At 36.1% G+C, this 23,837-nt stretch overlaps 1 protein-coding gene and 1 long non-coding RNA gene across 4 annotated transcripts; both read right to left on the bottom strand.

Moving 5' to 3' along the window:
* Positions 1-5,880, bottom strand: LOC127502184 (uncharacterized). Its single transcript, XR_007926792.1, has 3 exons — positions 5,729-5,880; positions 5,590-5,637; positions 1-3,629 (listed from the first exon to the last, which is right to left on the bottom strand). It is a non-coding gene; the product is annotated as an uncharacterized LOC127502184 (long non-coding RNA).
* A 10-nt stretch (positions 5,881-5,890) lies between these two features.
* On the bottom strand, positions 5,891-16,772 carry LOC127502175 (E3 ubiquitin-protein ligase TRIM47-like). 3 transcript variants are annotated; one of them, XM_051874817.1, is made up of 6 exons: positions 13,638-16,772; positions 11,352-11,447; positions 11,022-11,255; positions 10,762-10,921; positions 9,484-9,528; positions 8,509-9,261 (listed from the first exon to the last, which is right to left on the bottom strand). In XM_051874817.1, exons 1-6 carry the CDS (start codon positions 14,214-14,216, stop codon positions 9,083-9,085), a joined length of 1,293 nt encoding a protein of 430 aa, XP_051730777.1. In that variant the 5' UTR covers positions 14,217-16,772; the 3' UTR covers positions 8,509-9,082. The 3 variants fall into 3 exon arrangements, with proteins under 3 accessions (XP_051730779.1, XP_051730778.1, XP_051730777.1); XM_051874819.1 differs by lacking the exons at positions 8,509-9,261; positions 9,484-9,528; positions 10,762-10,921; positions 11,022-11,255 and adding an exon at positions 5,891-6,194; XM_051874818.1 differs by lacking the exons at positions 8,509-9,261; positions 9,484-9,528; positions 10,762-10,921; ... (1 more) ...; positions 11,352-11,447; positions 13,638-16,772 and adding exons at positions 5,891-6,194; positions 6,348-6,443; positions 7,334-7,955.
* Between the last annotated feature and the right edge of the window lie 7,065 nt (positions 16,773-23,837).

Raw genomic sequence — 23,837 nt, 5'->3', positions numbered from 1 at the left:
GACAGTTGGTGCAGGACGAACAGAATAAATGAATATAGTAGTTCCACAGCAATAGTACATAACTTTGCATAATTAACATAATTAACTATACTACCCTTCAAAAGTAAGACTTTTTTTTGAAGAAATTAATACATTTATTTAGCAAGAATCCATTAAATGGATCAAAAGTGGCAGTAAAGACATGTTACGAATATTACAAAAGATTTCTGTTTCAAATGCTGTTCTACTGAAGCAATTTTAGCAAAGAATCCTGAAAAAATGTATCACATGTATTACTGTTTTTACTTTATTGTTGATAAATTCTTGGTGAGCATAAAAGACTTCTTTCAGAAATATCTTACAGACCATAAAATTTTGAATAGTACTGTAAAATATTTTGACGTTACTGGTATTTTGTATTTTAAAATACAGCCAGTAATTAAACCTCCCTCATAGACCCTTTTCACATTTCCGGGTTTCTCAGAAGTGGAAGTCGTCATAGTTGGGTGAATGAAAGAATACGTTAAATATATTTTTTTTGTGTTTCAATTTACTCAAATAGCAAAAGAAAAACTCCACAATAGTGTTTTCACAACTTTCAAAAAGAGGAAAAAATAGAGAGTGATTAATAACAGCAGTCAGAAGAGAGAAAGATGTCATTTTTACTGTCACTCCCATAGCTGCTGTATTAGAAACACCCTCACAGCAGCGTTAACTAGTTTTTTGTAACTTGATGCAAATGTAATATAATACTAAGTATAGCGTTATAAATGTACATACGTTTTTTAAAATATATAAATATAAAAAACTATGCAGGATTTCACAGTCTGTGAAAAAGGGTCTATTATTAAACAGCTGACCCATTACTGAACCAAATGTCAAAAAACAATTTTGTTTTTTCCTATAAAACTTTCCATTTGTTAATAACATTAGTTACCTACATTTGTTAACATAAACATGAACATTTACTAATACATTATTAAAAATAAAAGTTGTATCTGTTAAATAACAATGAACAGTTGCAGTTTTATTAAATAAAGTCAAGAGATGTTTAATGTACTTTCCCTAGCAGTTATAAAGCTATACAAAGATAACCGAAACAAAATAAATTCATCTTTCTCATAACAAAGCTGTAAAGTTAAGAAATTGCATAGCTATTTAAAAAAGGGTAGTGGAGATTAAGCATCTCTGTCGGACTTTATGATTCGGACTTTAGTAAACCTAAGAGAGGTATCTAACTATTGGTTTAGAGAAATTCTAATTTAGAGAAGTTCTAAAAAGTCAAGAGTCAGCTACAAAAGGCTAATTATAAAGAAAAAAAATTAACTAAACCTGAGCAATTTAATACATACAGGTATAAAATTGAACATACGGTATCTTTTCCTAAAAGCCAGAATGTTATCCATCTATCAGGGCATCCAAAACACATTTCACTCAGTTATTTCATAACCATTATTCAGTAATCACTCAGCCATAAATTAATTTGGTTTTTAATTGGGTTTCAGAAGTTATTTGGCCTTGACGATATATGAAAGAAACTTTCTTTGAGCACTGAATCAGAAGTGTTGCTAAATGTTTGTTAAATACTGTATTTGTCCTGTGACGCTGACAGTGTGAAGTAGGGCTGAACGATTAATCGCATTTGCGATAATATCGCGATATGACAAAACGTGATTTTTTAATCGCAAAGGCTGCTATTACATCCTCGCCACGTGACATGTGAGAGTAAAGCAGTCTGCAGAGGAAGCATCAACTTGGCACGCTACACATATGCCTGTCCTACATAAAAGCACAGTTTATGTTTAATCTATCTAATATTGTGTTGTTCATACTATACAATAGAGATGGGAGAAAAGATTCTCTCTCTAACGTTTCTGGATCGATTCTGAGCTTAGTTTTTAACCACAGATGCGTGATGGCGATGCACTGATATGCTTTAAAATATATCAGTGCCATTGTTTTGTCTCAAGATGCACACCATTTATGTTTTTTTTCTAAGGCACATTTATAAAAGATACTTAGATGTCCTAATTAAACTAAAGCCTAATCCTGGCTTAATCTGTCTTCGTTTATTAGTTGTTGTTTTTTTTAATTATTAACATGCAATTGTTTTAATTAAATTTTGAATGTGTAATTATTTTAAAAAGTACTTATAATTACATATGTAATTAAATAATAAAAAAGTTTTATTAATAAGACTAATCCATAAGAAAAAAGATCAGAATTGTTTTGGAATCGGACTGTGACTCCCAGAATTGAAACGAATTTTGAGGTGCCTAAAGATTCCCACCCCTACAATCATTTATTGCTGGTCTTTGTTGAATAATACAGAAGATAAAGAACTTAAAAAATAATCGCACATTAAATTGCAATCGCAATATTGGTAAAAATAATCGCAATTAGATTATTTTCCAAAATCGTTATGCACTATGAATTAACATGAATGATCAATGTATAATTAATATATTAATGTTTTTTATATTTAAAACTTACAATAAACATTTTGCCATTTTTTTTATTCTAGGAAAAAAATGTAAAAAGAGTTAAAACTGAACACAATCTTAATGCTCAAACTGTGTATAGAACAATTTGTAATTTTTTTTTTTTTTTTTTGCTCCTTTTGTAGTTTACATTTAATTGTACTTTTACTTTCAATCATTGGCGTAACTTTGTTTTAAAAAGTGGGTGGGACATTCGTGTATGTAATACAATTAATACAATTACAATTATTGTAATTGTATTAATAATAATAATAATAATAATAATAATAATTAATTAATATGATAGTTTCTTCCTTACATCTGCTATAATATGTCGTTAGTCTCGGGAGTATGTACATTAGTTAATAAATACGTGGATCCGCTTCGTGGATTTTCGTTTAGCGTGCAAGAGGTTCAGGGTTCTAATCCATTCATGTCTGATTTTTGTTTTTTTTTCCTCATTAAAACCAAAGATGTTCATCAGTGATTGTATATCAAGAGCAGGGACACGTTTATGTGTATTTTGTTTTGTGATTTCAACGTAACGAATAAAGGTCTCCGCAACAGTTAAGCGATAGACTGAAGCGCTCGTCCGTGTGAATCCGCAGTGTGCACGAGCGCCAAGAGAACACTGTTGCGCCTCTGATAACAGCGACAACGAGCACTCAACATGTTTTCAAAAACAACACATCCCAGCGCCAGATCGCCTATTATTAACACAAATTGATAATCAACTAGAGGTGTTTCTTTTGTATTACATATCCGTGCCGCGAGATGTTTCAAAAAGTGGTGGGGACAATATCGACCCTTTCAAAAAGTGGTGGGGACATGCCCCACCCGCCCCACCCGCCCCACCCGCAAATTACGCCTATGCTTTCAATACTTACGTTTAATATAAAAAAAAATACTTTTCATACTTAAGTACAAAAAATATCACATACTTTAAAACTTTTACTCAAGTAATATTCTAAACAGTGCCTTTAACTTTTACCAAAGTCGTTTTCTGGTGAGATATCTATACTTTTACTCAAGTATGGCTTTTATCATCCACCACTGCGTTCAGCAAAAATGCAGAGGGTCTAGTCTCTGTCCCTGTAGAGAGACTGTTGGAGGTCTTTAACCGTGGCCTTGTCCCTGCTCTGGTCCTAAACCGTGACCATGGATCTGGCACTGTGGAGGAAAACCCATTTACACCGATGACTCATCAATGACAAATGATCAGATATTCAGTCAAGCATTAATTAAAGCTGCTAAGTTTGTTATAAAAAAAACAAAAACAAAACAATGACATTCCATGAGTTCTTATGAAATAGTGACCATATAAATTAAACATCTTGAAATGGACGTGATGACGTGTGCATAATAGTTTGCTTATAATATTGTGCTTACGCTTTATTCCAGTGGTTTTCAATCCTGGACCTGGGTATCCACTGCACTGAACATTTTGTATTATCCGCCTTTTCACTGCTGACGGTCACACCTAGAGGGCAAGTAACAGTCGTATCCAAATGTAGCGTGCAGTGAAAAGGCGGCTTATGCGTCTCTTATAATCTGACACACTCCGTTTAGGCAAAGAATATACACTAACAAGAAGCAACACTCAATAGAACATTCCATTGCAACACCGGCGCCCAGCAGCGGCCCTGCGTTTCCGCCATTTTGGGGTGAAAGCGACTCGGCAGTCCACTAGTTTCTATGGCAATATCAGCTGATTTGTTAAACAAAAAAACAAAAAACGTACATTAAAGCTGAAATCAAACTTGAATGATGACAACACAGAATAAAACACTATCATTAGTGATCATCAAATCCTTTTAACAGTTTATTTTACAGACTTTGTGTAAGCCTTCCACTTTTTTAATAAAACCTTTTTGCTCTCTAGAAACCCAGTCAGTTTGGGTTAAAATTCTTTGAAGTTCAAGTATTAGCATTATAAACACTGAATTAATACCAACATATGAAATTAAATTAAGGACATGCATCAGAAAAATTGGGAATGTTGGACAATAAATATATAACATAATATAACAGCTTGATTTTGCAGTGTTGTCTAATTAAGACAAAAGCACAAGCAACTTTCAAAGCAAAAGTGTCCAAAAATGGGAATTATGGGATAACGGACACAGCAATGCATCATGTATTATAAGATCGTTATGTTTGAAGCGTGATCCATTAAAACTTACAATAGCCTATTTCAATTCAGACCTAGTGGAGTGACACTATTATTACTATTACTCCACTAGGTCTGAAATATATTGTTCGCTGCAAATATGATGATCTTAAATTTATTAATTATTAATTTACTATTAATAAATGTGTAAAGCTGCATAAAATGGAAATAGGTTACTCAATAAAGTAGGTTAACTACATTACCTCAGATGGATGAATGGTTGGATTTCACAACTGGTCAAATAAAACATATACAGTATAAGACAATACTACAACATTTACTGTAGGTGCCATAAAATTTACTGATGATTTCATTTGAAAAATGTTCTTTTGCGCTTCTGATTTGGCAGTGAAATTGGGTGCGTAAGATGAAACAGGTTTTGGGTGCGTAAGATGTGAAGGATTCTATGGTCCAGTTAGTATTTTCACCCCATAATGGCGGCCGCGCTACCGGAGCGCCATCTAGTGGCTGTTGCCCAAAAAGTATCAGAGTGTCGACTCTTGGGTTCTATACTCTTTGGTTTAGGTCATGGAGCTCTCTGGAACTGATGATCTGAATCAGGCATGTTAAATAATACAGAAAGAACCTAGGTCAGGACTGAAAACCACTAATCTGCTCAATGCAGGGCAAATTATTGATTGGAATAATCACATGAAAAGTATGGGTTACATGAGGATAATAAAGTAAACTGAAACAGGAAATATGTGATCATGCAAATGACAATGACTGGTCACCCCAGACTGAACTAAATAAACTTGATCAAGATCTGAAGTAACTGATAAATAGTAGACATAAATGCATATTTTAAAAATAAAAGTTTTTCATATATTCTGTGATCACTAACTGCTTCTAATGAGCATGGATAAATATTTTTAGAAGTAAAAAATAGTTGATATAGTGTGTGCGGAGTGTGTGTCCGTATCTCTCTCTCTGTGTGTGCACTTTATTAGTAACACTTACATTGTTTCACCTTGTCTTCAGAAATGGGAATGGTCGCATTGTTTTGCACTATGGAAACCAAAAGACATCTAAAGTATGATGTTCATATAAAGAGTATAATGTATCATGTAATGTATCTCAAATTTTTGAACCACTTTACCTCTATCAGATATTTTTTTTGTCTCCTTTTTGCAGAAATCCTCAAGTTCCTCTTTTAGCAGAGACACAGATTTTACTACATCATCATAGAGGAGAGAATTGGCAGTGATTCTGAACTCAGGCAAAGAAAGTACCGGCATGACAAACCCTGCACAGAAAACAAAGAGAAACAACAAAAATCATCAAATAAAGACAAATGAAGACACACCAAACTGTTTCTCAGGCTCTGCTACCTGCAGGAAATGAATGTGATCTTCTGTGTGTGAAAGTTGCTCCAGCTCAGCGTTTCTCCTCCTCAGGTCTTCAATCTCCTTCTCCAGTCGCTCTAGTTGTTCTTCAGCTCGACTCACAGCAGAATTTTCCTGATCTCTGATCAGCTGCGTCACCTCAGAGCGGCTTCTCTCAATGGAGCGGATCAGTTCAGTAAAGATCCTCTCACTGTCCTCCACTGCTTTCTGTGCAGAGCGCTGTCAGGACACATTACACAATGAGCTTCAGTGAGACTGGAAGTGCACTGGGATCCTCTCTCATTCAGGTCTCCCAAAGCACTTTAGGGTTATATGTCGGAGCAATGTCCAAAAAGCTATGGCTCTGATATCATGACAGGTTATCAAACTCACCTTATGAGTCTTCACCTCCTCTCTCAGGTTCTGGAGTTTTTTCTCTTTTTGCTGAATTCTCTGCTGATAGTTTTCTTGATTTTTCTCCAGCTGTTTCTGTTGAACAAAGAAATAACAGTGCTAAGAAATGTTCAAACAGAAATTTATTTTTATATAAATGTTATTTTATACATTTAATTTTTTTACTGACTACCTACATATGTTAAGTTTAAAATACAAAGCACTATTTATGTAACAGAAAGAAAAATCTTTCGAGTCAGTTCTGTTTTAATGAATGGATCAAATGGCTAAGCAACGATCGATTTGCAATTCAATCTGAATCATATAGACAGTTCACTTGTGGAATGATTTTTATTTATTTTTTGCCAGTGGTTTCTCACTAAGTAAACCACAGGATGATACTTTAACAAAGAACAGATCGCTGGAGGAAGTAAATAGAATTTATTCATTCTTTATTAACCACAAACTGTATTGGCACTTCAGTAACTATAAAGGGGCAGTATGCGATTTCTGAGAAGCACTGTTAAAAGTCGTTTAGAAAACTAGTCCCGTCCGAATAGGGTTATTGTTTGTCTGGAGCTGGTGTGCTTCTGGAGACTAACTCCAACTCTTGCTTGTATATACTCTTGATTTCAATATCAACTCTTTCTCAAATCACTTACTGCATCTTAATTATAATTATTATCTTATTATTATAAGCAGGCTAATAATTTATCAAAATAGAAAGACATGATTGGATGAAAATTTCAACAGAATACAATTTTTTTTAAATTATTTACTAATAAAAGTAACAAAAATAATGTTTTAAAAAATAACATAATTAGATACTCAGAGGATATAATTTAATTAATAGGCTGCAGAATCAGCAGATACCAGTCAGCTTGTGCTGAGTAGTAAATTATGTGATTTCTAGCAGATTGCATGTTACAGATCTATCAGCCTGTGCCATCTAGAGTTTCATGAGTGAACTAGATATGTAGTAATACCTGCTTCTCTGTCCTCTCTGCTGTAGCTGTTACAGTGTCGTGGTTTTTGTGCTCATCAACTGTACACAGGTAACAAATACAGCACCGGTCAGTGCGGCAGTAGATTTCCAGTTGTTTACCGTGTTGTGGACAGATCATCTCCTGGAGTCGTCCAGTGGCATTGATTACTTTGTGTGGCTTTCCTGAGCGAAATTCTTCATGACGTTCAAAATGAGTTTGACAGTAAGATTCCAGACACACCAGACAGGACTTGACAGCTTTGTGTTTTCTTCCAGTGCAGACGTCACACTCCACATCTCCAGATCCAGCAGGAACAGCAGCTTGGAGTTTAGTCTTCTTCAGTTTCTCCACCATTTCAGCCAAAATGGTGTTTTTACCTAAAGCTGGTCTTGGAGTGAAGGTCTGTCTGCACTGAGGGCAGCTATTAACTCCCTTCTGATCATCCTGATTCCAGCAGCCGGTAATACAGCTCATACAGTAACTGTGTCCACAAGGAATGGTCACTGGATTCTTCAGTAGATCCAGACACACTGGACAGCTGAACTCGTCCTGTCCCACTGAAATATTGGCTTCTGCCATTTCACTGCATTTAACCTCAACAACAGCTCAACAATGACTTACACTGCAGGTTCTTACAGCTAAAGAGTGAAATAGTTTTCTGGTTGTGATTACGAGACGTGTCCAAGAAAGACTGGTTTGTTGTAGGGTGTGACTGTGACTTCAGGAATCTGGAAAGTTAACTTTTATCTATAAAAAAATGTATAGTCTAGGTTATTATAGTTTAAATGTAAAGCCAAAGTCAATATTTGGTTGGTTAGCTTCAGAAAGTAAGTCCCTGCTGGTAGATGCTATATCCAGAAAACCAGTAAAATACTGCTGTAAAACTTTAATGATAAATCTGACAGTGAGAAACATACCAATTTCACCAAATGTGTAGTGCGTCCTGTATTTTCTGATTAGAAGCAGAATCACTTATCACTGATTCATGAATGAATCACTCTTTTGAGTCAGTTCTTTTTCAATGAATAGGTCAAACGGCTTAACAACAGGTGTGAATCGATTTGTGATTCAACCTGAATTATACGGACCATTCACACATGGACTGAATGGTTTGCAGTGCATTCTCACCATGTAAAACAATGGATGACACTTCATAATAAAGAACAGATCGCAGGTGGAAATGATAAAGTTTTTATTATTGTATAATGCTATAATAAAATAAAAAATTAATTTTTTTTGTGTGTGTGTGTTTCAGTAACCTCAATAACAAGCCAAATCATTTCTCCAAATAGAAAGAACTGGACTGACCAAAAATTCAAACAGAATTTAAAACAAAAACAATTATTTGCTAAAATTAATTAAAATATTGTTGTAATATACTGCCCCACTACCAAATCTTTATAATTACAGATAAAAACATATCATTCAATTAATATTTTAAAAATGACAAAGAATCAAGAAATGGTAACTACATTTTCTCTAACATTTATAAAGTTATAAAGATAGTATCCTAATACATTCACACATACATACTAATGGTGGAGAGATCGCAGAATTCTAAAGAATAATAGGGTTATAACAAGAATATTTGTAGGAAATATCATCCAGTAAACTTTCTTTGTATTTATTCAAACAAAAATCATATGTTAAAAATCATAATTGAGCAGCATAAGAAATGTCCTTTGTCTTGGTGAGCAAAACTCAGTGATGATTTGGGCCAGTACTTTGGTGCTGTGGAGAGCCTGTGACTCATGGGTTAGGGAAGTTCCAATACTTTGATTTTGACAAGAGTCTCGGCTGTGACTCTGGCATTGTAAAGCGTCTCGGCCATGGCTCTGGTATTGTGAAGGGACTGGTTGGTGATCCTAGCATTGGGTATGGACTGGATGGTGACCCTGGCATCGTGGCCCAGGACCATGACTGTGGCGCTGTAAAGGAAAGCAAAGATATTAATGTCAAACTTGAATTAGTGACAATGAGGAAAACAGTTTTAGATTTACTCTTAACTGAGTTTGTGTACCAGCTGGTTTAGAATATTGTACATCTATATAGCTTATAGATTTGAATAATCACATGATAAAAAAAAAATATTGCATTAGTATAATGAAGGAATCAAAAATAATTGTGTGCATTTTATTAGTAAGACTTACATTGTATGCTCTCCTCAGAAGTGGAAATGATCTCAATGTGTGTCACTATGGAAACCAGCAGACGTTTAAAGTATTATAAAACTCAAAGTAATCTGCAAAAGTCTTAGGTTCGTTAGATGTTTCACAGTATATATATATATATATATATATATATATATATGTATATATATATATATATATATATATATATATACAGGGCCTAAAATTAACACTCGCCAAGCTCCAAATGCGAGTAAAAATCGGCGTTGGCGAGTGTATGCTGCAGTGTCACTTGCTGGCTGGTAACATTTTTATGAATTCTAACAATGCATGAACGTGAACAAATGTGAGTGACGCTCGGGACAGCGCTGCATCGTAACGAAAGCTTAAGTTTTGACAAGAAGAAGACTCGAAAGGGAGCTCATTTCTTTCGCGCACTGTGTGTGAAAAGTTTTGTGCGTGCACACATCCGAAGAGCCCACCCAAACAGCCGCGTCAGACAGAGCGCGAATACTAAACTGAGCTCTCTTTCATGTCTTCTTGCAATTTAATGGACAAATTCAAACAAAATTGTCAAAAAAAATAGCGAGTATCCTAGTAAACATAGTCGGTTATGTCTTAAGTGAACGTTAACAGTTGACAATATAAACGTGTACAGTGTCCAATATCAGTAGGCTATATTATCCGTGCGTTCGCTCTTAAAGTGACAGTAGCCTAATATTCCTGCGTCTGTTTTTAATGTTGATCAAACAACAAAGGACAAAGAAAAAATCACTAACAGCTCTTGACTGAATAACTTTTGTAGCTTTATTAAGGATTAATCAATAAGGATGTTTAATTTATACAGTGAAGACTATGCAGTGTTATTTTACATTTGCTTACTTTATTAAGTTTCTGTACCTGAAAATTACTGTAAGACCTACCTGAAAAACCTGAAAAGCATTGTTTATTTAATTTGTACCTTTATTATATTGTATTTATTTGTGCTTTTGCTTGTTTGCTTATTTGTTCTTATTTTATTACTGACTGTTTACTTGTCTTTAATAATGTTTTAAATGTATATTAGTAGGCTAGTGATTTTAGCTGTCCTGTAGAAATTTCCCTGGTATCTAAAATTTTGGTGTCGTTACTGCCTTTTATTGCAAAAACAGTTTCATGGCCGGTAAAAAATATATTTGTGGACGGTAAATTTTCTTAAGTCACCGACCACTGTGTGGCAAAAAGTTAGTTTTAGGCCCTGTGTGTGTGTGCGTATATATATATATATATATATATATTTGAATATCTCCATTACTTTACCTTTATCAGATATCATTTTTATCTCTTCTTTGCAGAAATCCTCAAGTTTATTTTTTAGCAGAAGGACAGATTTTCCCACATCATCATATAAGAGGTGAGAACTGGTAGTGATTCTGGGCACAACAGTGGTTTTGGGAGGAACAGAGCAAGACTCGATACTCTACAGAAAGTCACAACAACATTAGAAAAGAAAGACAAACAACATTAAAATGAAGACAGAGACATATGATAACTGTATTATGTTTTTCTCAAGCTGTTACCTGCAGGAAATGAATGTGATCATCTGTGTGTGAAAGCTGCTCCAGCTCAGCGTTTCTCCTCCTCAGGTCATCAATCTCCTGCTCCAGTTGTTTCAAGAGTCCTTCAACTCGACTCACAGCAGCATTTTCCTGATCTCTGATCAGTTGTGTCAACTCAGAGCGGCTTCTCTCAATGGAGCGGATCAGTTCAGTAAAAATCCTCTCACTGTCCTCCACTGCTTTCTGTGCAGAGCGCTGTCAGGACACATTACACAGTGAGCTTCAGTGAGACTGGCACTGGGATCCTCGCTGATTGGAGGAGAATCTCACCTGACAGTATAGCCAACTCACCTTATGAGTCTTCACAACATCTCTCAGCTCCTGAAGATCTTTCTCTCTCTGCCAGATTCTCTGCTGGAAGTTTCTTAGTGTTTGTTCCAGATGTTTCTTTTGACAAAGAAATAATCGAAGAAATGTTCTTCTTAATGAAATCAGTTATTTTTTTGTTCATAAATAAAAAGGATTTCTTTCTTTTATCCTCAATAGGAAGATATGCTCCACACATATAGCGGGATCATCTGTGTCTGAGGTTGCACAATATTGACTTTTGTGAATGGCAGTTAATGGGAATACGCTGTTTTCAGTGCAGATCCTCATTCCTTACATACACTGTAACTCAGACTGCTTCAGGAAGTCAACAAAGTCTTTGGAATGCACAACACACACGGAAGTAAAGTAGATCAAAGATGACTATAAAAATAAATCTGCATTGTTTATCCTTTTGATCTTTAATTCATAAAATTAGCAAAAAACTAACCTTTCATTGAAGGAAAAGAATTGAAAGTGGGGGGAAAATCACATTATGAAATAAATGTTTTTCTCCAAAACACGTTGGCCACAATTATTGGCACCCTTTTATTCAATACTTTTTGCAACCTCCTTTTGCCAAGATAACAGCTCTGAGTCTTCTCCTATAATGCCTGATAAGTTTGGAGAACACATGACAAAAGATCAGAGACCATTCCTTCATGCAGAATCTCTCCAGATCCTTCAGATTCCCAGCTCCATGTTGGTGCTTCTTCTCTTCAGTTCACTCCACTCATTTTCTTCAGGTCAGGGGACTGGGACGGCCATGGCAGAAGCTTCATTTTGTGCTCAGTGACACATTTTTGTGTTGGTTTTGATGTTTGTTTTGGATAATTGTCCTGATGGAAGTTCCAACCACGGCCCATTATAAGATTTCTAGCAGAAGCGGTCAGGTTTTGTTTTTTTATCTGTTGGTATTTAATAGAATCCATGATACCATGTACATGAACAAGATGTCCAGGACCTCCAGCAGAAAAATAGGCCCACAACATTAAAGATCCAGCAGTATATTTAACCGTGGGCATGGGGTACTTTTTATCCATGTGTGCACCAAACCCATCTGGTGGGTTTGCCGCCAAAAAGCTCCTTTTTTAGTTTCGTCTGACCATAGAAGCCGGTCCCGTTTGAAGTTCCAGTCGTGTCTGACAACTGAATATGCTGAAGATTGTTTCTGGATGAGAGCAGAGAATTTTTCTTGAAACCCTCCCGAACAACTTTTGGTGATGTAGGTGCTGTTTGATCATTTATTTTAGGCTTTCTGAGACTCAAGACTCAACTAATCCCTGCAATTCTCCAGCTGTGATCCTTGGAGAGTCTTTGGCCACTCAAACTCTCCTCCTACATTCTTTGGTTTTACTCATTGTGATGAATGATTAAGGGAATTTGGCTTTTGTGTTTCCTCATGTTTTTACTCCTGTGGAACAGGAAGTCATGGCTGGACAATTTCATGTTCATGATCACCCTGGTGTGCTAAAAAAAATGTAAATATGAATGGGAATATACTTCAGAGATATTTACTCATAAAAAATTCTAGGGGTGCCAATAATTGTGGCCAACGTGTTTTGGAGAAAAACATTTATTTCATAATGTGATTTTCCCTCCACTTTCAATTCTTTTCCTTCAATGAAAGGTTAGATTTTTGCTATTTTTTTTTTTTATAATTTTATGAATTAAAGATCAAAAGGATAAACAATGCAGATTTATTTTTATAGTCATCTTTGATCATATTTACCAAGGGTGCCAATAATTCTGACCACCACTGTATATATATATATACATATATATATATATATATATATATATATATATATGTGTGTGTGTGTGTAAATAGACCACTTTTCATTCTAATGTTTGTGAGTTGTTAAAAAGTAATATTTTAATAACTCATACTAAAAGCAAAAACTCATTCTGAAAGCAAAAACAAAATGACTTGACTAATGTAAAAGGTAGATGATAATAAGTTGTCCGAAATTAATATTTGAAATATTTATCATAATATTAAACAATCATGTTTATGTGCATAACTTTATTAATATTGATGGTCCATTTTGTCATGTCATCACCAGCACCCTGTCCTATAGCTTTAGTTCACCCTCCTCCTCTATTTGCCAACAACAACCAAAAATAGCCTCTTCTTTGTGCACAAATATTAATTATTCTTAAACCAGAAAAAAAGTGAAGCAGATTTTACTTATTACATGCTAAATTATAATGACAAATAAAACAACAATAACCAATTATATATTCCAAGACAGTAATTATTGTATTTACCTGTTTCTCTGTCCTCTCTTCTGTAGCTGTTACAGTGTCGTGGTATTTATGCTCATCCATTTTACACAAGTGACAAATACAGCGCCGGTCAGTGCGGCAGTAGATTTCCAGTTGTTTACCATGTTGAGGACAGATCATCTGCTGGAGTCGTCCAGTTGCATTGATCACTTTGTGTGGCTTTCCTGAGCGAAATTCTTCATGACGTTCAAAATGAGTTTGACAGTAAGATTCCAGACACACCAGACAGGACTTGACAGCTTTGTGTTTTCTTCCAGTGCAGACGTCACACTCCACATTTCCAGATCCAGCAGGAACAGCAGCTTGGAGATTAGTCTTCTTCAGTTTCTCCACCATTTCAGCAAACACCACATTCTTACATAAGGCAGGTCTTGGAGTGAAGGTCTGTCTGCACTGAGGGCATCTGTAAACTCCCTTCTGATCATCCTGATTCCAGCAGCCGCTAATACAGCTCATACAGTAACTGTGTCCACAAGGAATGGTCACTGGATTCTTCAGTAGATCCAGACACACTGGACACATGAACTGGTCCTGATCCACTGAAATACTGGCTTCTGCCATTTCACTGCATATGAACTCAGATCAAACAGCAGCTCAACAATGAGTTACACTGCAGGTTTTTTCAGCTGAAGTGTTTAAATAATTTCCGCATTCTGTAAACATTAGACATGCTCAAGGAAATAAAAATACTGGTTTGTAGGGTAAGGGAACTGGTTTCTGGGAACTGGAAAGTTTTTTTCTGGAAAGTTTTGTGTATTAAAAGTGAAACTGATACTGCAGAGATAGAGGCAAACAGTAAAGGTCCAAAACACTGCTTTCAAACCAAAATGACTCTACATCTGCAAAAGTTGGCCAGTAATTTTTGATTTGAGATATTTAGATATTATGCCCTTGTGAGAAAAGTAGAGGGAAGTGATTTTATAGCCAGTAGCAAGAAATGTGTATAGGTTGTTATATTTCACAACAGACTTTTAAGGTCAAGGTTTGGCTGGACGTTGGCCTGCTGGTAGATGCTTTAACAGTATTGCCACAGTACAATATTGATGTGTAATATTTTTACTGACAAATCCTTGGCAAACATTTCTCTAAAAATTATATCAAACATGTGTCTTGTATATTCTGATTAGAATCAGAACCAGTGATGACTGATACGCAAATTAATAGTCTTCAGTTCTTTTAAAAGAGCGTGTCTGTTTATCAAAGCAGTGTAAATCGGTTTGAGGTTCAGTCTGAATGATTCGGACATTTCAAATGCGGACTGAATCATATGCAGTGGAATTCTCACTCAGTAACACTTGAACTTAACCCTCTGTAAGATGTATGCTGTGTCTTGGGTTTCCCCGTGATCTAGTTTCTTTGTTGTTTATTAGTCATTTCATTCACCTGTGCCTTGTTAATTTACCCTGTGTTCGCCCTCATTCTCTGTCCATTCTTGTCAATGTTAAGTTGTGTTAGTTTCCTGTCTGATCTCCCGAGTTTTGTAATTAAATACCATTATTCCCATTCTCCTTCATCTTCATGCTGTTTACACGACTGTTTCGTGACAGAAGAACAGACCCAAAACAGAAACTTGGACTTACCGGCAGTCCAGCTGTTGTGACTGGAGCAGACCCACACTACATGATTTCTAGATCTGGCGTGCCTCACCAACTTCCCGGACGAAGCGCTGAGTGTCTTTTCCCACACAAGCCTCAGCGCGGAAACGAAGACACGCCTGCCTGGTGTGGGTCATCGGGGGAATTTCGCTGAGTACGTGGAGTGGGAGCTGGTGAACTGCGATTCACCATTGACCATCAGCCTTGCTAAGGAGGTATTCACCTGCCCCGCTCCTAATCCAGAGCCCAGCCTGCCATCACCCAGCTGCAGAGACAACGAGCCAGAGCCCACCGCAGATGGAGGAATTCAGCCTGCCGCGAGGAACGAGCCGGAGCCAATGAAAAGGACCAAGCTTTCCAGAGCCTCAAAGCCGGCGCCTCGACAATCGTCTGACCAGGTGTGGGAGTCCTCGTTGAGTTTGAGGGAATTGAGTGGAGCCCTACCCACATTCCCACCACAGAGGGTGAGCTAGCACTGGACTATTTATTTTGTTGTTTTAACGACGACTGTTTTGAAGAGGATGATCCCCTGCCCCCGCTGATCCCACCCAGCTATAGTTAGTTCTTCTGAGTCTCAGCTGGTTCCGTCCACCTCAGTCGGACTTCACCACTCCTAGGTCACAGACTTGCAAGCCGTTTGCTGCGCTCCATCTCTCCACCCCTATGGCTCCGCCTTCCCTTTTGCTTCGCCTCGGCCCTCAATGGCTCCACCTCAGACCTCCGGTACCCTGGTTCCACCTCGGGGGATCGTCGCCACAACTCTGTCGCAGCCACCAAAGTCTTCAGTGTCGTGCCTGACCATCAGCTCTCTGTCTGCGCTCTGGACTCCTTCTCCACCGGCTCCATCTCCATCCATCATCTCCATGGCCTTGTCGAGGAGATTTACACCATGGCTTCTCCCCCTCCTTTGACTCTGCCATGGGGAATCATCCAGGCTGGACACTGGATTTCCACCAGACTCCTCCTGCTCCTGGCTTCTTCCACCCTCCACTCCCCCATGGACTATTTTCAGTGACCTGGACTATTTTTGCTGTTTGTCTTTTCCACGCCCTCCTCTAGAGCCCCCTCCTTCCCTCCTCAGTTGGACTATTTATGGCGCAAGGACGCGCCTTTTCGGGGGGGTGCGTACTGTAACATGTATGCTGTGTCTTGTGTTTCCCTGTGATCTAGTGTCTCTGTGTTGTTAGTCATTTCATTTACTCATTAGTTCCCTTTGTTTGCTCCATGTATTTATACCGTGTTCCCCCTCATTCTCTGTCTGTTCTCGTCAATGTTATGTTGTGTCAGTGTGAGTTTCCTGTCTGATCTCCCGAGTTTTGTAATTAAATGCCATTATTCCTATTCTTCATCTTTGTTCTGTTTACACGACTGTTTCGTGACACCCTCCTGTTGTGTTGAAGATCTGGTACCTATTTGTGTTGAGAGCATTGACCCCCCCATTGGTTTCAAAGCAATTCTCTGAAAACGGACAATATGACACTAAAAAAAGAAAGTCACATAAAAACATAAAAGCTCTATTGGACCTTGTTTTTTCCCCTGTCTTTACTGTTTTTGAATGGGTTGATATTTGACCCCAACACAGTCATAGTCACCAAAATTTCTACAGCCTTCCCAAAACATCTGTGTATCGAAACTTTGCATGCACATTCATGGCCCTAAATGAGAAAAGGTCACACAATTTCAAGAAGAAAAAAAAGTATAACCAGTGTTTCAAGCAGTTTAAAAAGGAAGGTTAATAACAGCAAACAAGCAAAAATGATCGCTGGAGGGAGTGAATATTTACCTACGAACCTGCATCCTATGAATCTATACAGTAGTTGACGAAGAAGCTTTTTATGTTGTTCTTCTGAAATACTCTGTACTTTAAGACTATTTTCCTATCAAAAACTCTAAAAGTACAAATTACCTAATTTTTCTCTGACCATTTATTTTTTTACTGTATCAATACTATATACCACAGTACCATACTTTGTCATGTAGACAAGTCTTTAATGGCTGCAAATGGGTCAATGAATAATGTGAACTGAGATCAGACTACAAAGTGCTCTGAGGGGGCATGATTTCTACACTTCTTTTGTGGAATATATTACAGTGTATCCAAGCAAAGTTGACAAATGGAAAAGTAAAATAAGGCAAAAAAAAAAAAAAAAAAAAGTAAATTAAAGTGTGAGAATTATGTGAAAATATGAGAATTAAAGATGATGAGAATTAGGTGACAGTGATTATTTAGAAATCATACTATAGTGATCTCTGGTGGCAAACTTGTGACATGGCACTTGAATGGATATTATTATACATCATCTGGATTGCTGCTTTCTTTTTATTAAAGTTAGACAATTGTGTCTATTCACTTCCAAAAGCCTGGGGGAAGCTGCTCCTTCAGAAACCTTATGAAAATGAAAATAAAAACAAAAGAAAACATAGATGACAAAATCAGTATTGAATTAGCATGTAGAGATTTGATACTTAAATGTATATTTAACTTTATGTTTACATACCAATCCCTGTGAGATTTGTAAAGGAGATGACTGCATTAATTATTTGGTTAATGTTGTAACTGCGCAGCGGAAGTTGACGTCACGGAGGGCATTAGTGTGCTGTGGCTCCATCTAAAGGTCAGTAGTAGGCAATACAGTGGTCAGCATTAACCAAATGCAACTAAATTACCAACAAATGTCTTTGCAAATAACGAAACTTTGTTTTCACGTCAGTAACTTTAAAAAGTGGGTAAATGAAACTTGTTTGCCTAAATAAAAAAGGACTGCATAGACTAAAATTGCAGTATAATTTAAATTAACCCTGCCCTGTTCGTACCGCTGCGGAGTAGCACAGTACGTGCGTGACTCGTCATAGGCATAAACAGAGAGATGTAGTTCCGGCTACAATGTTCTTCCGCAAGACGCATGTAGTTCTGTTTATTAACCGCTAGAGCACCAAAAGTTACCCCACTTTTAATAAATACCACATATATGTATTAAAAATAGCCTTAATACTCTCATTAAAAGCAAACCCATTTAGTGGCTGAGATTAACTTGAGAATTGAAGTAATTAATAAAAAGTAGTAGTATTATGTATGGTTTAAATTATTAATTAGCAAGTTAATTAAGTCAGTTCGCAAGCTGTATTGTATTATCTGTTTAGGATTGGTAGCTGTTGACAACATACAGACCAATATGAAGTTAATATGCTGTTTAGTTCTGAGCATTTTAGAAACCATGTTTTTTTGAGACTGCAGAAAATAATAAATCACTCATAGTGTTGTCAGGACTCACGAATGATATATAGTGAACCACCTACAGCACAATTTCAGAGGTTGATATGCAGTCCTGTCTTATCATGTTCTCCCCAGTAACATGAACCTTAGTTACTCTTCAGCCTGTAAATTGCTGTAGAAAAAAAGCTTCTGGCACATAGGAAGATGTTTAGATTTTTGTTTCCTTCCTATCTATCCTTTGCAATGCAAACATTAAAAGTCATATTGCAATAAAAAAAAAAAAAGCTCATGGCGTTTCCCCGGTGTCCTTTGGTTTTCATTTTCACCTTGATCTCCAGTGATGCATCAGCTGCTTTTAAAGACACTTTGCCGACTGGCATTCCTCCAGCAGCCGTAAAGCCTTGTTTCTGAAAATATGAAATCTAGAGCATCTTGTTTGTAGGACCTTGGAATGATCTTGGATGAAAATGGGATCTGATCATTCCCTTAAACGGAGGTCTTGGTTCAAATGATCAGCCTCCCTGTCATTAGTTTCTGTGCTTTAAGAATGTCAGGTTGTTACAGGTCGGACTAAAGCTTGCTCAAGCACTTTGTGTTATTCAGTGTGGATGTGTTAGATAGAGAGATCTTATCTGGTGTTAGTTTCAGCAACTGTGCACTCCATTAAGAAATTCCGGGGGGCTATTGCCTCAACTTAAATAAATGCATGGTTACAAGTTAAAAATCCAAATGTATTGATTTAATTAAACATTTTAAGTTGCAAACATCATTCTGTTGAGGTCTGTTGACATAATGTTGATAATTACATCAGCTTAATATTGTGTGTAATTGAAACAATTCAATTTTAAAAAGTTACGTTTTAGTAACTTGCACTTGTCTAAATAAAATAGTCTTCATAATTTTAAAAACTGGGCAATGGATTTCTAGTTCCCAGCATCCTTTGCATATAAGTAGAGTAAATGTTGAAATTAAGCATTATTTTATGTGTTTTTAGTAAAGGGAAAGACTGTGCTGTTGTGTTTGACATTTAAATGTTTGTTGTAGTTTGTTGGTTGTCATAGCTTAAAAATATTGATGCAATATTTTTGGTTAAATCAAAACATTTTTAGAGTACAGATGGTGTTGATGTGTGGTGCATCCAAAATGGTCAATATTCATATTCATGCATTTTATTTATATTTCATGTTAATCATGTATGGCTTATGATTTATCAATATTACTTTAGATTTCATATATTCATTGTACTCCTACTCCATATATTAATCCTCATCATATTTTCAAGTATTTACTCTTTAATGTACTCCTTTATGGTTATTCTTCTTGTATCTTTAAGAGTATGTATGCTTGCTATATTCAGTTGAAGTGTTCCACTGTGACAGGTCATGTTGACACGTTTGTGGTTAGATATTGGACCCCTGCCAAGTACTGCAGAAGCGATGTTTTCGGAATTAGTTGCTCATTCTACTTGATGTACCTTTATATCAAAATATGTCCGTGATAATGCAAGATCTGCAAAATTCCTTTAAGGGTGTCAAAACAACACCTTTTGTATCTATTTTCATCTATCTTTGACATTTGACCAGTCACTCTGACCTAGCCGTTACACCAACTATGACATAATGGATAAATCTGTTTGAGCTTTTCTTATTAGACCAAAACATACTTAATTAATTTGTTTGTCTCTATAATTTTTAATTAATAAATTTGTTATTCCTTATTCAAATTTGAACTGTGACATAATCATTGCTGGACTGCCTGGATCTCATTGCCTCAAGTTTTTGCATCAGTTTTGGTGTTTCCGCCCGGTTCTTCACGACCCGTCACTTCTGGTAATGCACGGCAAGGTTTAAAATAGAGGTGAGTAATATCCCCTGTTTCTGGTCTACTGTTTTTGAGTTGCTTGAGCCTTGAAGTGAGTCTGCCTGTGGATGTGGGTCTTTCAATTTGGCTGCAGACAAAGAAAGAACCACGAGTCCGGGGCCGCTGCCGATGTTATGAATATCAGATAATTAATATTCTTGAGTATTCTGTGAAGTCTTTTAGGGACTTTGGAATATTGAATCATTGATTTATTCTGGTGACTTCTGGGTTAATCGGCAGAAGTGCATAAAAGTTAAGAGAGCTCTCTGTGGTGCGGAGGTGACTTGAATTAGACATTGATGATCTATCTTGTTAATCCCGGTTTGCAGGTAAAACTGGTTTAGACATTAAGAGTCCCTTGGTCAATCCGTTATTTTGGTGGACGCTTCTGTTGAGGGCTCGGCAATTACGATAACAGGAGACTGGCCTTGCTTGATTATTAAATTGAGATTTGATTATTAATTTGAGATCCAGAGGTCAATAATATATTAATTTTATAAAATTAAAACCAAGAGGAATTTGAAATTTGTCTAAATCCAGAAAGCAAAAATCTAAATTGTGCAAATTTTTAGGATTTATTGTATGAAAAAAAAAAATGAACACTGAGTTTAGCCACATATTTTGAATTTCTCTGAGTATTTTATCTGATGGATGAAGTTATACCTCAGTCATGACCTATTCTATTGTATAGTGAAGTCCTTGCAAGGCACTAAAAAATTACTTTTTAAATTTCCTACATAAATCTGTCTTGTCAGAATGGGTGTCAAAGCAGAACAGTACATCAGCAATTATTTTTGTATGTGGATGTCCGTCTCATAAAGGAGGTTGGATTGGATTGTAAAAAGGCTTACAAATTCAACTAATGACTATTCGTCACTATTTCCTCTAAGTCACTTTGATGAGGTGAAGTTAGTTTTGAACCAAATCCTGTTCTGCTCTGTTCTGTCCCAGCTGTGATCTTTAAAGTATCGTGTTCCAAATTTGTAGTGATACGATATGTACAACTGTATTTAGATAATTCTGCCGAATAGAGTTTTTTTTTATTTCATTTATGCATTGTCTCAGATAGGTTAAAGAACAGAAATGTGGGAGCTAGTTAAAAAGAGAAATTAATAAATAGTACAATATTAACTGAATGAAGCAAAGATATAGTTTTATTATATCCTGTTATCTGTCATCGGAAGACGTCTGAAATATGTATTCATAATCCCTGGTAGACAGCTTGAAATTTGATCTATTGTAGAGATTTTAGTATGTGTTAACGGAAATAACTTTTGCATTGTGTTGAATAAGAACAAGATTGAGTGAACCAAGTTAAACAAAATTAAATTGATTCAAGTAAAGAAAGAAAATTTTTATTTTATGTTATTTTGATTTTCAGTTGTGACATTTTACCATACGTCACACTGATGTATTTGTGAGGATTGTTTATAATATGTTCAGATAATTAAGGTCTCTCCTGCTCTTTCCTGCATTTTGCAAAGAAGAACTTGCTTGCTTTTTCCGCAAAGAAGAAATGGCTTGCTCTATTTTCTGCAAAGAAGAACTTGCTTTATTAAAATAGAATACAGAACTGCTGTTGTCAATTGGATGAGACCTCTAAAATTAAGGAAAAGCAGAGCAGATTGCTCATATACAATTGTGGTGACAATTTATGTGGGGTCAATTTGATTTATGCCATTCTCTGAGTGTTCAATTTCCAGAAGAGGCTGTCCCACACAAACAAGAGCGAATGGACTGTGCATGCCAGTGGGGGAAAGAGACTTAAAGACCCAGGCTGCAGAGAAACACAGGCAATGGTTGATGGGCCTTCAGCTCACCCCTGAAAGAGGAAGCTGACACTTCTGAGGGCTGACAATGAAAAGTTAATGTAGAAACAACAATGGAAACAACCTGCCATGAGATGCAGAGAGAGAAAGATAGCTGCATTCAGAGTCAACCTCATGCTCCACCTGGTCTTCGTCACAGACTGAGAGACCCAACACACTGGAAGAAGAAAGACATTAAAACCGCCAAACAGGCTCAACTGACTGATACAAGTGTGTGTGAAGCTGTTTTATGTGTGAGGGATGTTGAGATGAAATGTGAAGAGCTGTCTAATTATGTATTTGTGTACTGTGAAAAAAGTCATAGACCTTTCCATGCACTTTGTTTCATTTTTATTTTTGAATTTTCATTTTTGAGTTATTAGTGTTATAATTATGATAAATATTCATTTATTTGCATTATGTTTGTATTATTTACTTTTTATGTATACATGTGCTTATCTCTATTGAATTGTAATTTTGACACATATTTGACTAGTGACAGGAAATGGCACCTGGGAGAGCGAACCAGTTTTCAAGGGCAATGCTGGTGTGTGTATGCCGTACAAAGCAAATAAGAAAATAAATTGCTTTCAAAGAGGAATTACTTGACTGCTTGTTGATACTAGAGCCCCGATGGTATAGTCAAAGCAAAGCTTAAAGGTCTGATGATTCTACAGGCTTAAATTATTTCCATCCAAAATATAAAGGTGAATATCTCAAGCTCATATGCTCATGAGCTCATATGGTAATCTTTCAACCTAAAATAAAAATAAAATAAATACTTAAGTTCCAGTTTAAGATATTAAAATATTTTAGCTACTCTGTAAATTCCTATAGTCAATTTACAGGTTAGATATATAGCCAATGCTGAGTTAATGTACAGTACAATGTGTCTCTTTATATTTTTCCAGGAAGAACAGATAACATCTCAAACAAATCATAAGGTTAAGGGTACCATTTCATAAAAGACACTTTTTTTAAAAGTTCCAACTTCATAATCAGTCATTAGTCATGTGGTGTTATTTACACACACACACAAAATGAAATGTTTTTTAGAGTATATTGTTTGTTCTTTATTGTCAAGTGATTTTCTCTGTTGCAAATGACAAATACAGTAATACGTCATACAGTAAGTAATAGCAAATACAGTAGGTCATACCATATAGATTTTTTTCACACAAGTTTTTACACAAAAATTAATATTTCTTATTCAATTTTTAAATTACAAATATAAGACAGACCGTACTTTAGAGACCTACTAGTAAATTGATAGAAAATTCAACAATAGCCTATACATTAATACTCAGTAAAATGAATGTCTTTCACACACAAGACAACACACAAGGAAACTATTTGTTTATGCAGAACAGGTCTGTAACCACCACTGTCAGTAATATAATACTAAACACAGAACAGGGTAAATACTGTGCATATGAAACAGAACCTTTAATATATGTTCATATAGAAACTCGAATGTATTTTTTGAGAGCAGTCAGTCAATAAATGTGAAAAAGTAACTTGAGTTACTTATTTGAAAAAGCAACTTAGATATTTTGTTGTAAATTGAATAAGTAATGCGTTACTTTACTAGTTACTTGAAAAAGTAATCTGATTACCTAACTCAAGTTACTTGTAATGCGTTACCCCCAACACCGATGATCTAATGTTTTCCAGGACTCTTCAGCTGTCCCTAACAAAAATTGCT

The sequence above is a fragment of the Ctenopharyngodon idella genome, chromosome 20 (genome assembly GCF_019924925.1).
Source record: "Ctenopharyngodon idella isolate HZGC_01 chromosome 20, HZGC01, whole genome shotgun sequence".
In the NCBI taxonomy this organism is placed as follows: Eukaryota; Metazoa; Chordata; class Actinopteri; order Cypriniformes; family Xenocyprididae; genus Ctenopharyngodon; species Ctenopharyngodon idella.
Note: the sequence above shows the minus strand (reverse complement) of the source record. Positions and strands in the feature narration are given on the sequence as shown.